The sequence below is a fragment of the Silene latifolia genome, chromosome 9, assembly GCF_048544455.1.
Source record: "Silene latifolia isolate original U9 population chromosome 9, ASM4854445v1, whole genome shotgun sequence".
NCBI classification, from domain to species: domain Eukaryota; kingdom Viridiplantae; phylum Streptophyta; class Magnoliopsida; order Caryophyllales; family Caryophyllaceae; genus Silene; species Silene latifolia.
The window spans coordinates 133,779,650-133,793,536 of record NC_133534.1 but is presented as its reverse complement, the minus strand read 5'-3'; the positions used below and the strand labels follow the sequence as shown (position 1 = coordinate 133,793,536).

The 13,887-nt window shown below is 37.7% G+C and overlaps 1 protein-coding gene across 1 annotated transcript; it reads right to left on the bottom strand.

The window, feature by feature from the left end:
• Nucleotides 1-4,626: 4,626 nt before the first annotated feature.
• LOC141601609 (uncharacterized) lies at nucleotides 4,627-8,615 on the bottom strand. The gene is made up of 3 exons (XM_074421903.1): nucleotides 8,462-8,615; nucleotides 7,755-8,233; nucleotides 4,627-4,701 (listed from the first exon to the last, which is right to left on the bottom strand). Exons 1-3 carry the CDS (start codon nucleotides 8,613-8,615, stop codon nucleotides 4,627-4,629), a joined length of 708 nt encoding a protein of 235 aa, XP_074278004.1.
• Nucleotides 8,616-13,887: the final 5,272 nt, after the last annotated feature.

The following is a 13,887-nucleotide window of genomic DNA, read 5'->3' as shown; positions in this document are numbered from 1 at the left end:
TATCTCAGCTGCATTCTTATCTAATGTAGCAAATTGAGATTTCAGCTCCGTGATTGAGACCTCATTCGCCGCATTACTTTTCTGTACCTCCACCATAACCAGCTGCACTAGACTCGTCAACTCTGCAACTTCATTATTCGACTCTTGCTGTGACGGAGTGGATGGTGCTGGGGCTACATAAGGAGGCAAATATGGTTGATGCGGTGAAGTAGGAGCGTAATTATACGCATTGTCGTGCTTAAATTGATGAAAAGCAAACATCTTCTCATTAGGGCTCCTACATGCATCAGCTATGTGTCCCCCTCCGCCGCATCTCCCACAAAACTCCACCTGCTGCCCTTGAGAATGGAACATGGGTGGACCCTTCTGAAGTACTGTAGATAGGACCTGTAGGACCTAACAAAACAACACTAGAGGAGATGGTAAGAACTGCCTCAAGGTACTCAGTCTTCCCTTGAGGCGAAACACAGACTAAAGTAAAAAACAACTAAAACTAGCGCTGCTGCCTCCCCGGCAACGGCGCCAAAATTTGATGCGTGTCGTTGTGTGCACCAAAAATAATATTTATAATACCTATTAAAACTAACAGAAGTTAGTGGTAACAGGGTCGAACCACAGAGAGGCGGGGGAGTATTTATTGTCTATTATTCTAGTCTTAAAGTAACAATTTGAGGGGGTTTTGATTGATTAATAACTAAACTAAATGCAAATAAAAATAAATAAGACAATAAAAATAAGCAATAAAAATAATTGATGTGAACAAATAATGAAAAGGAGCTAGGATGGTCGGGTCACTACAGCTACGATGGCACATAAGTCTAGGTAAGTCTCGAAATACAGTCGTGGGTGATGGGTATGACAGGTCCTCCCGGTCCAAGTCAACTAATAGCCCCTCTCGGTCTATGCTATTAGTCCCTAGGTGTCACTAATGCTAACTTTCGTTCTTGACTAGTGATCCTAATGCCTAAATTACATTATCTTTTGATCTAGCAATTTAGCCGTCTTAATTCGTTAATTTAAGTCCTTCCCTATCTTTCGATCTACGGGTTGGTCAAAACTAAGCATCTAACAAGTCTCCGCTAGTTCTCATTGATAGATATTGCACTTAACGAGTCAAACGAAACAAATCAGACACGAAGGTGGTCGATCGACCAGCTACCCCAGTCGATCGACCAACCGGCTCAGTCGTCCGACCAGATAAGCCAGTCGGTCGACCAAGCCCTAATCCGGGGGTAGCCTATTCTAGTGCCATCTACGCTAAGTTCGCCTATATCCAAGCAATGGTGATTTAGCTAGACATATTGATGATGATAACAATAACGAGATTCATAAAAACTATAAAGAAAGACATGATTGAATAATTATAGCAATAATAACGCATAAAATAATCTAGGGTTCGGGTTTCTAAGCTAGCAAGATCTAAATCTAATAAAGGAAAAACGTCAACTGTAAATAAAAGAATGATAATTACCGAAGCAAAAGGCAAGAATTGAGTCCGTAGCAAAGAACTTTATTAAAGAACCAATTTGATAAAGTAAACTAATGTAGCGAATGAACTGAGATCTAAACTATGAATAATAATTTCTGAATGTCCTCTAGAGTAGATAGATGTTACGTTATAAAGAGGTTCTCACGTAACTTATTTCCTAAAGACCTAATTACAATGGGTTTAATCCACATCTTTTTATTTCCGTCAGACTGAGGGGTGGTCGACCGACCATAGGTAGCAGTCGACCGACCAACTATCGGGCTCCTGCATGCTACTGTTCACGTTCTGATAGTTCTGCTACAGCACTGTTGGTCGACCGACCACTAGCCACGGTCGGTGGACTGATGTAGCTGAAAGTTTGCTTCTAAATTTGTCTTTCAAGCTCCGAAATGCGTGCCAACCTTGTTCCTCGAGCATTCTCCTTATGTCCAATCCTATGCTAAGCGCTCCGGGACAGATTTGGTCCATTTTCCGCCATATTCTTCACATTTCTGCAAAATCATACAAAAGAGGCGGAAGTACACGAATCATGGGAAATAGTAGCATAAACTACTCAAATGAGCTCTGAAATGCGTGTAAAATTAAATTCAAAACATCAAATATTAGACACGCATCATCGGCACGTAGATGACAACTAAGAGGTAGACATCAGTGATTGAGCAATCACTTGACGATAAACTTACGAACTGTCACAAATCGTTCCGCGTACCAAACATGCGGCCCAATCATCACCGGGTGATTTGCGGGAGGTACAAAAACGAGGTGTCTACACTAGTTGGACTCGGTTTTGGGATGGCTGGAATGGTGTTTGTTGGGTAACCGGTCGTGGCCTGCATTTGGTCTGTTTTGGCCTGCTTTTGGTGGCTTTTGGGCGACTAAGTCGGTGGGTATGGTAAAGTAAGCGTAAGCGTGTTTGTATATGTCTTAACATGCTCATATTTCTGTTTCATGGTTCGCTTGTAGAGGTTTATCGGTCTGACTTTGTAGTTCATGGACCACGACGTGGCTGACAGGGGACCTGGCTGGGTGGTAGTAGTGGTTGGTCGTGGGTTGGCAGCGTGGCCACGGCCTGGCCGCAGCTAGGGTGTGCATGGGTTAAGTAGTGGGTAACCACCTTATTCCCTCTTTCACTACTTAGTGAGTTATTTGGTTTTTGGGAATTGGGCTTATTGTTATTTTATACTATTGGACTACTCTTGTTGCAAATTGTTATGTTGCATTGTTTTTGTTTGGGCCACATTGGGTTACATTTTTTGGTGTGGTGCTTTGGACTGGTTTACACTTTAGGTTATTGAGCCGGATTTATAGGATAGTGTGGTCTTGTAAATGACCGTTTGCGTTCACTTATAATTTAGTTCGTATTTTAGAAAACGTAAATTATTCATTATCATTCATTATGTCTTATTTAATCGGCATGTTAAATTATATAATGAAATATTTATCTGCATAAGACAAGTATGAGATATTTATTGTTAAATAATTATTTGTGAAGGGTCATATCCTTGATAATGTCTTGTATTGTTCGGTGGTATGAGTCGTGGTCCTATCGGACACTAGGGGTGAGCCATAGGCCCTCTAGTTGCGATATGATCGTCGGGACCAATGTTCCCATCCGTACTTATGGTGAGATGCAAGCCATGAGTATGAGTGTGACATTAATAATCCCGTCCCATGTACTTGTTTGTTGTACTTGTTTATTCTATTTAACCGGCATGTATAATTATGAAATGAAATGTTTATTTATATGTCACAAGCATGAAAAGGTTATTATAAATAATACTTGTAAGAGTCGTATTCTTGTAGAAATGCCATATTACCATCGTACGTGCTTGACATACATTTTTTTGCCCTGCTTGTGCTGTTCTGGCAAGCACGGGTTTGACCTACTTGTCTTCGTTTCCGCAAGTACGGTTTTGGCCTACTTGTCTTTGTTCGCAAGTACGGCTTTTGGCCACTTGTCTTTGTTCGGGAAGTGAGTCTTATCTTAGTCTTTCCGCCACTTTCGTCTTTGTTCGCGATTGGGGTACTCGGTCTCCTTAGTAGTCGAGTCTTGGGTGCGTGCTGTGCTGGCGCACGTCGAATCGGGATGTACACCTGAGAATCTGCAGATTTAGACTAGGACCGTTTTATTATCGTAGTCCTACCCGGGGAAATTATAGCCTAAGAGTGATAAATGTCTTGCATTATTTGGATGGTTACTTTGGTCATATCTCCTTGAAATACGTGCTCGTGGCTAAGTGGTCGTGTCTGTTTTCTTGTCCTTCTTTTCCATTTATTTATTGTTGTTTATGCCTTACTTGTTTATTCCATCATTTCTTTTACTCTTGTTGGTTTAAACACGTATGATCCCATGTTTAGTTATGATTCTATTCACTCATGTCTTATCTAATATGATTGTTTATTTATGTTCTTTGTTATGTTCGTTTCGACACATTGTGGCTGGGAGAACCTTGAGTTACTCCCCACTGACTGTGGCGTTCATGTTTACATGAATGACAAGTGGTGAAGATGCTTACGTGGGGATGACGTGTGGGCTAGCGAGAACTAAATCCTTGGGCCTTAGCCGCTAGTTTAGAAACCCCTTATATGTTTATTCGTGGGATATCTTTTCCCCGTTTTCTAGATTTGGGTTGTAATAACCTAAGTTTGTCTATTGTAGTATTTGTTTCTTTTCCTTTTTGACACCCGCGTGTTAATATTTAACTATTAATTTAAAGGTTTTTAAAAATCTCATAAATTTCCGCTTTAATTTATTAGTTATATTTTCCGCTTTATCGCGGGGTGTCACATGAAGTGTTTATGTTTTGAAATGAGAACATAACACGACTTAAGTCGCGTTTTTACCCAGACAGGGATGAGCTTGGCAAAGGACACAGCTCTAGCTGCGCCTCTTCCAAAGGTCACAGGTTCTGCTCCACCTTTTCCTTAACAAAGCTCCCCCAAAATTCGTTATAAGTTCGTTATTTGTGGGCCCAGGCTTCGCGCCTCTTCTCCGTCATATTGCTCTCCTTTTGGATGTTTTCTTCGTCCAGATTGATATTTTCTCCTAGATAGACTACAGACAACCACGACGTTTTCATTCCTCAACGTATGATTCGACCCCGACAGAGTCATCGATATATTCTCCTCAGCGAAAGTTATGATTCAGCCCCGACAGAGTCATCGATATGTTCCCCAGTAGTATTTTGCAGTACTCCCCAAGTCTTCATGTTCTGCAGTAGTATTTTGCAGTATGGCTCAAATTGTTATATCCAGCGTAGCAGTATTTTGCAGTATTGCTCACTCAAGGTTTCTTCCATGACGATCAAGATGTTCCTAATCGTCAATTCTCCTCAGCAATATTTTGCAGTATTGCTCAAGGTTTCTTCCATGGCGATCATGATGTTCCTCATCGTCAATTCAACCCAGCGGTATTCTCCAGTATTACTCAAGGTTTCTTCCATGACGATCAAGATGTTCCTAATCGTCAATATGTTCCCCAGCGAGAATTCGTTGCCGCTCATAGCCCACGTATTTCTCAAAAACAAAGTTTGTTTGAGGACCGACACAGACAGATTCCCCAGGTATGATTTTTTCTTATGGCTGGCGAGCTTCCTTATATAGTTTAATGGACTTTAAACGACCCTCCCCGGAAGTCGACAGACTCTAAAATGTTCTCGACGACAGGTCCTTGGTTCAGACCCCTTTAGCCGCCTCGCGTCGCCATAGTCGTCAAGTTGTAATCTTAGATTGACCTGACGGCTATACTTTGAATTTCGCCTTGTCTAAGCCTCAGTCAAAGTAGAGGCTCTGTAGATACCTCATTTCTGCACCTCCCGCCAACCACCCAGTGATGATTGGGCCGCATGTTTGCTACGCGAAGCGATTTATGACAATTCATAAGTTCATCGACAAGTGATAGCTCAAACACTCGAGTCAACCTCATGGTCGTCATCTACGCGCCGATACGGTTGTTTTGACAGTAATTAGAGTTCATTTGGAGTCCGGGTAAAAAACCGCTTCATTTTCTACAAACTGTTTAAATGCCGAGTCGGAATGTTCCGGAGTGTTCTAGTGTTCTCTGGATATAAATTCCTTATTAAAATTAATATTTTAGCGAAATATCTTTCGTATTTCGTATTTTGTGGAATAAGAAAGCATAGATCTACCGAAATTCCATAATAAAACGCGAAAATCTTGCTTGCAGAGGAGGAAACCTCTGGAGAGATGATGCAGCAGGTGTTGCGCCTCTTCCAAAGGTCGCAGTGACTGATGCGCCTCTTCCCCAGCCCTCTTTCCATGCTTTCCAAAATCTTTTCAAGATTTGTTTCCGTATCCGTGCCATACCTAAACTCCTTTGTGTGTTTAGTATAAATACAGACCTTCAGCCTCCATATTTGGCACGCGAGTGTCCGCCCTTCTCTTCTCTCTTCGCATTCTAGACCACGCTCTTCGCTTTTGACGCCTACGTGCTTGATCAATCGACCATGTAAGCTCAGATCATTCTGAGTCCCAGTCACGTTGCATAAACTGACCAATTTGACCAACTCCACCTCAATCAATCTAATCAGTTAATCTAAATCCTTTAACAAGGGCACTTTCCACGCATTATTCGAGTCGAGCAATCACTAAACGATAATTTAGTCAATCTCGTTTCGTCAAAACATGTATGTCTAAGGGTGTAAAGTCCAATTTTTTTTATTGTACTTTTATTTTGTATCACGAATGTAAGGTTTATATCAAAAGCACGCTCAAAACCGTCTTAAAAACCATCCTTTAAAACCGTAATTACAAATCAGGGGAGGTCTGACGTCGAGAAGAAACGCAGCAGCAGATGCGCCTCTTCGAAGAATCGCAGCATCTGCTGCGCCTCTTCCTGAGGCTGCCGCTACTCCTGCTTTTCTTCTTCTTCCTCAACCTTCTATAATGTTACCTTTTTTCTTTTTCTTTTGTTCCCTTTTTTCATATCAGTATATAATAGTGTTTTAATTAACCGTTTTCAAATTATAACGTTTAAATCGGCTTAAATCCCTTATAATTCGATATTTGCGGGTTTTCGCCATCTTATTCAAACCCGGATTTTAGAGGTTCGATTCCTTCATATTAAGTCTCTGGAATTTGCCCCTTTTGTATATAATTTTGTTTGTTTGATTTCAGTTTATCAAAGTCTATTCGGTTTTCGAGTTTGAGTCTCGCTCTATTCGTAAATCCAACACGAGTTCGTATTAATCATGTAAATCGCTGTAAATTGTCATCTTTAATTCGTTTCATGGCAAGTTCCAGATGCATGTAATCTATTAAATCACTTCTACTCGAGTCTAATATCAACAATCGATCTTAAAATTATCAACGAACGATAACTAACCCGCCGTTCTGACTTCACAGACAGAGTCCAACTCGAGAACGGACGCAGGAGGAGCTGCGCCTCTTCCAGAGGACGCAGCTGGTGCTGCGCCTGTTCTGGGTTGTCTTTTGTCCCTGAATTTCTTTCTCGCTTTGACGTAGCTTCTAATTACGTATTAAATCGACTATTAACCGTATTATCGCCTCTAATCTGCCGTATTTTCATACTTTTAACTCTTCTTTTCTTTTCTTCTCCAAAATCTCGTTTTGAGTGTGCTTTTGACGTAAATCAATTTAAACCTTGTAATTTTAATTATTGTAATTCATTTATTATAATTTGTTTATTTATCGCTCTTTTATGATTTATTTACTTGGCATTCACATGTAATTAATCTAACTTCCAACTTCGACCCAATTGAGTGCTAAATTGTTTGTTCACCGACATAGTCTAATTTCACATGCTAGGATTAATCTACTGTTTGTTGCATTGCATGCATTACATCGGCGACATATCAAATATGAACGATTTCCCTAATCATTAGTAGAGGCCGCTATCGAGGTGGGCGGGATTAGGTGTTCGATTAAAGAACTTCCTAATACGTACCCTCACCCCTTACTCAGTTATCTCTGGACATCCGTGTCCATTGGCATCTCGAGAGTCATTCTAGACCTAGAATGCTAAGGGTTAGAGTTCTTAGTGTTCATGTCATTACTTTGTGTCTTGACATGGCACGAGGTATTCGAATGGTTTCCAATTTTTCCACAATAAATTGGTGGCGACTCCACAAATGCAGGCTTATTCAACCTTTCACCAGTTTTAATTCCTCACCAATCGGTAACGGCCTATGACGTGCCTTGGCAACCCAAGGTTCCGTGGGAGAAGTACCGCCGCCTCGAAACCAACACGCGGGTGCGCGCGGCGCGGGTGGCCCATGTGCAAAACGTCTTCAAAAGTCAGGCAAGGTTTCATGGTCAGCTCGTCATAGAAATCGCTGTCCAATGGTAGTCCCTGCGTGAAGGCTTCCACGGCTGTTCCAACATCACAACTTGGGAATGATACTTTCTCTTTGTTGAATCTGGTCAGGAATGCTCTGATTGTCTCGCCAGGCTTTTGCATGATTTTGTATAGGTCAATGGATCTCTTTTCGAGTTCCCTACTGCTGGTGAATTGATGGTTGAACGAGTTTATCAGATCTGCAAAGGACTTGATGCTTCCATTTGGCAGGTTTATGTACCATTGAAGGGCAGGTCCTGTCAGTGTTGTTCCAAAACCCTTGCACATACAAACTTGTAGCAGCTCACTGGGTATGGAGGCTACCAACATCCTTTGTTTGTAGTAGGCTACATGGTTCTGAGGATTTGTAGTTCCATCATAGATTCTCATTGATGGTACCACAAAGTTTTTAGGCAGATCTATCTTAGCTATCTCATCCACGAAGGGAGAGTTAGCATAAATTTCAGGGTTAGCTTCCTCAATGGTTGCAGGCACTCCAGGGATCTTCTCAAATTTCCCATTGAGTTTCTAGATCTCCTGGAGCATGGCCATCATTATGGCTGCGTTAGTTTGATCTGGGATGGCCTCTTCATTTGGGGTATCTTCTGAGTCTGAATTAAGGTCCCCTGATTTGGATTTTTACGGAGTTGGGGTACCAAAGTTGGAGAAATCAATGTTTCTGATAATTGAAGAGAATGGTGTTCCAGGCTGAATCTTCAATTTCGAGCCTGAAGCTTTATCTCCTAGCTTTTGCTTCAGACTGGACTCTGATTCTTTTAGTTTCTGGACATCAGCTTCAGCCTGGGCCATTTTCTACTTCAGTTGCTCCATTTCCAGTAGTTGTTGTTTGGCGGCAGCCAGTTGTTGTTCTATGCTGTCTCCAGTCATTTTTTGGAAAGGTTTTTGTGTTTTTTAGAATTAGGTTTTGATTATTTTTTAGCTAGATGCCCCACATGTTGGAGTATGTGTCCTCAACAATAGTGCGATCATATGTTTAAATCTCAAATAAAGAATACGTAAGGGATGATTCATTTATATAGTCAACTGATCAACATTAATCAGTAATGATTGGCTAACTAGAGTTTGACATTACTGTCGTTTGACGGTGGTGATTAGTTGATCCCTTAAGGTCACACCTATAGGACAATTCCCTTAATAGACTAGTTGATTAATTGTATATCGATACAAGTTAATAAATTCCTTAAATTTGAACAATTCATTTGTGAGTGAGAATATTTATATCTTATTGTAATTTGATTAAATAAGATTTATTTTAGTAATTAAAAGATTATATTACAAAAATTCATTATTGTTTATGAAAAAATTGAGATATGAATGAATGGTTAATTGTAATTACAAAATGTTGTGAATTATATTAACATGACCCATTTTATACCATGTAATTGTGAATTACTAGACAATTTGTTATATGTAATTTAATTAATATATATAATGATATTTATTTGATAAATATGCATTAAATTAATTAATAACATGTTACATACTATATGTGACATATTGTGTGACAAATGACAAATTGACAAAATAAAATGGAAGTCCATTTTATCAAAAGTGGCCGAAAATTGGAGGGTGGAATGAGTTAGTGGATTATTTATTTTAAATGATAAAATAGACATCATGATTCCTACTCTAACTAGCCATGCACACCTATATCTTAGATAAGAGCAAAAGCAAAAGGGTGAAGGCCATGTATTGGCCTTCCACCACCCTACAACCGGCTCCCCCTTCTCATATAGAGAATTTGTTCTCTATTTTTCATTCATGCAATATTCATTCACCTTCTCACTTTTATCTCTCTAAAATAGTTTTAGAAATTCTAAAAATTGTTCATCAAATATTCTAATATTATCATACATATTATTACTAGTGTAGTAATACATATTATTAGAATCATTTAAGGATACTAATATATATATATCTAGTTAATACATATATTAGTTTTAAGGGATTTTTTTTGGGTGCAACAAAAGAAGGATCTCAATATTTGGGATTTTGGAGGATCATCCATTACATTTAAGCTCAGGAACAAATAAGGAAGGTGTCCTTATTTGTGCCCTAATTTTCGAACCAACAACAATGTAAGAACCATTGTTTTCATATTTTATATCTTATTTAGTTATGCATGCACTAGATCTTTAGAACTCATATTAAAATATTAATTAGTTCACCATTAGAAAAATCTAATAATAAGTATATGAACCTAACAATTGGTATCAGAGCATAGGATGTTGCATGCATAATTGATATATAGTTTTTTCCATTTATTCGTAATTTAATTAAAACTAAAAATTTGTGATTTACTAGATAAAGCCACGAAATCATGATGCATGTTATATATTCTGGTCCTAAAATATATTTAGGTCATTTTGATAATTTATGGTATTTTATTGTCCACTTAATGATTTTTAGTTATTTTATTACATTTTAATGACTAAAATGGTATTTGAAATGCTAAAAATAGTTAAACATAGTCTCTGACCTTGAAATTTTTATATGACCTCACATATATATTTTACTTATTGTATGTAAGAGTTCGTATAAATTTGATTTATTTTGCATGATGTATGATTTTTATGAGATAAAAATGGATTAAAAGGAAGTAAAATGGTTAAAAATAGTTAAGTTTCGAAACAGGCCATGAAATTTTAATATGTTGTCACATGCACATTTTAATCATTGTGTGTAAAATTTAAGATGAACTTGATTCATTCTGCATGATTTATGAATTTTTAGTGTAAAAATGACATAAATAGTGACTATTTTAGCATAAATAGCTAAAACAAATTACATGGCATGAGAAAATTATTTTAGGTTGCCTTTATATCCCACTTATCAGATCTAAAGTTTTAAAATTGATTAGATTAATTTTTGTATGCTTTAGATGTTTTATTCGATAAAACCGATAAATCGCAACTATATTTTTCTCGAAATAAATTCGAAAATTTTAACCTTGTTTTTTGATATTATGAGTATCATGGATATATTTCAGAATGTTCAAAAATTTAAAATTCAAATTTTTAAATAATTGTATTTTAATTTGGATTTATTTCATAAAAGTTAAGATTTTAGGGTCAAAAATGAGCATAAAATTATATCAAGTTGAATTATTGTCAAAAATTTGAGTAATGACTAATTTTAGAGTCCTATGAGTGTTAGGATAATTAAATTGAACTAAAATTAGATTTTAGTATTATTTAGCGATTTTTATAAGTTAAAAATCGTGAATTTCCATAAAACCGGGTTATATGATCGATATAAGTAAAATAGGGCGATTTGGCACATAATTTGGCATGATAGACACATATTATAATGCTTCATATTTCATTGTTGAATGTCGTATTTTATTTATGTAATTTTGAATTGTGTAATTTTATCTTAGTTTGGCCTTAGTTTTATTCGATATTACCCGTAGTGTAAGGGGATATTGATTCGGTTGTAATTTAATGTGATCTCGTATCACTTTTATTTTTACTAGTTTTTCGTATTACAAATGTATAATAGAAATAGCATTGTATTTTTATTATCATTTGTAATCTCGGAGTTCCTTCAAGACGGTGCCATTCGGAAAGGCGTTCCGACAAAGACGATGTTCTTGGGAGGCGTGCCACTTGAAGATTCAAAGGAGAAAATGAGTTGGTTTCCGAATATATAATAGATTATTTGATTTTCTATTTTAGGATGGCCATACTAGGAATTTTATTTTGCTTTGAATTTCTTTTAATATGTTGCATGCATTGCCAAATCGCCATAACAACACGTGCATATCATATCGAGTCTTCGACCATATCAATTATCATTATCGATAATTCGACTTTTAGCTCACTTAAAATTGATTTATAATAAATTGAAAAGACCTTTACTTTCAAAAGATTGAGACTTAGCCTTACCAAATAGTAAGAGCCCATGAATCTCAATTTCTTAAGGGGTACAATACGATTATTCGGGGTGCTTCTATTGACATTGGGTAAGTGGGATAATAAATAGTTATTACACTTCGAAAGTTTGGTTGATCTCAACGAAGGTATTTTGCGACCGTAGCCGCAATAGGTTCAGGCTAAAGATGAACTTAACGTAAATTCATCGACCGAGAGTTCTAATTGTAGAATCGGTTAAGAGGGTTAACCCACCAAGTTATATTAGTAAAGGTGTAGAGGGCGCGTTGGCTCACATCCAAGTTAACATGAATTTTGGGTCTCAGAATCATTTATTATAGTTGGGTAAAGGTCACTATATAAATGCTAAGACTTGCTTAAAATATTTACAAGTCTTATTAAAACGATAAATGTTTATAATTCCTTCATTTTTTATTTTGTAGTCAATTTGATTAGTTTGCAATGTTGACTCCAATTTCATCCGCATCAACTAGCGCAAACGCTCCACCACTCCCCAATGCTTCTTGGCTCCGATCCTTTATTGATCGATGTAAACTTGAAAAGAATGGTTCAAACTTCGCCGATTGGGATGCGCAACTCCGTTTGGCCGGGGAAGGTGATGACAAGCTTCGTTACCTTACCGAAGCCGCTCCCGCTACACCTACTACTAGGTCAACCTCCGCCGTAAGGGAAGCCCATAAGGCCTACCTAAAAGAGTCGGCCGGTATCAAGAACGTCTTGATTTTCTCTATGGAGCCCGATCTCCAAAGGAGTGCTATTAAGATGAGCACGGCCTAGATCTACACCAAGCTCGTGACCATGTTTTCACAAGCTCCAAGGATCATCCAATATGAGGCGGCCTCCGCATTTTTCGAAATCAACATCAAAGAGGGCCAAAAGGTAAGCCCTCATGTGCTCAAATTGATTGAGCTTGTTGAGACTCTTAAGATCCATGGGGTTGACATTCCCGAACAACTCGTTATAGACCGAGTTCTACATTCCTTGAACAAAGTCAAGGCATATGTGCAATTTAGGGCAGACTACAATATGCAAAATATGAAGACTTCTCTCCACAAATTGCACAAATTACTTGTGCAAGCCGAGAGAGATATGGGTCTAAATGTTAGCTTAACCAAGGATGTGCTCGCAATTAACAACAAGAGCAAAGGGAAATTTAAGAAGAGTGCTAGTAAGAGCAAGAAACCCACTCCCTTCAAGGGAAAAGGAAAAGCAATTGAGAAAAGCTCTTCTAAAAAGGGTGCTACTTCCGAAGACAAATGCCATTATTGTAATGGCGTAGGACATTGGAAGAGGAATTGCCCGAAGTATCTTGGAGATATCAAAGCTGGAAAGATTGTTCCAGTAGGTAATAAAATTCTCCCTATCATTTATGTTTTGAATATCAATCTCAACTTTGGTATTTGGATACAAGTTGTGATTCTTACCCTTTTTTAACTTGTTTTTAAGGGCATCCAAGCAAAGACAAAGGCAAAGACAAGCAAGCCTAAGGAGGTTCTTCAAGGGAGCTAGAGTAGCCGCCTATAGTAGAAGACCTATGGAATCTTTGCCTTTATTTTGATAGTCTTCGTTTCATTGTTGTATTTTGAACTTGTTGTTTTAGAACTCTTTTAATTTCCTAGTTGGACATGGAAATTAGTTTATTTCCTTTTATTTTCAAGAACAAGAAGTTGTATTTCAATTTTAGTGGCTTGGTTTTCAACCCAAATCACTCGGTTTATAGAAATATTTCGTTCTGAAACTTGTCATTATACACCTTTTATATCAAAACATAAATCATGTTGACCTAAACTAATCATAAAAGAATTACAACGATTGGATCATTGTAATTAGTTCATAAGCCGTGAATTTAATTCTCACTTATGCTTTTGTGACTTAATATCACATCTTATTTGATATAAGAAAGAATGATTATAAAGTCAAAAAGAGTTATTTGAACTCTAAAAAAGGAAATTTTATAAACCAATTGGCTACACCACTTATAACTAAGACTTGAGACCACTTATAAGACTCCATACAAGCTATAGGAGGGCTTAAGACCTTAAGATTGTATATGACATGGATATGAGTCCAATCCTTTACCTTGTAAGGAATAGTCTACTTTGAAGCTAGATTATGATGTCTATACAAAAGAGTCATCTATTAAGGTTGTAATATGCGATATTTTCCAC

What these genes read in the sequence shown, in the direction of transcription:
- LOC141601609 (XM_074421903.1), bottom strand. Translation starts at nt 8,615, where the DNA reads ATGGCCCAGGCTGAAGCTGATGTCCAGAAACTAAAAGAATCAGAGTCC. An exon ending in CATTGATTTCTCCAACTTTG is followed by an intron (nt 8,234 to 8,461) that starts GTACCCCAACTC and finishes TGGATGAGATAG; the next exon opens with CTAAGATAGATCTGCCTAAA. An exon ending in CTTGCCTGACTTTTGAAGAC is followed by an intron (nt 4,702 to 7,754) that starts GTTTTGCACATG and finishes ATACTACTGCAG; the next exon opens with AACATGAAGACTTGGGGAGT.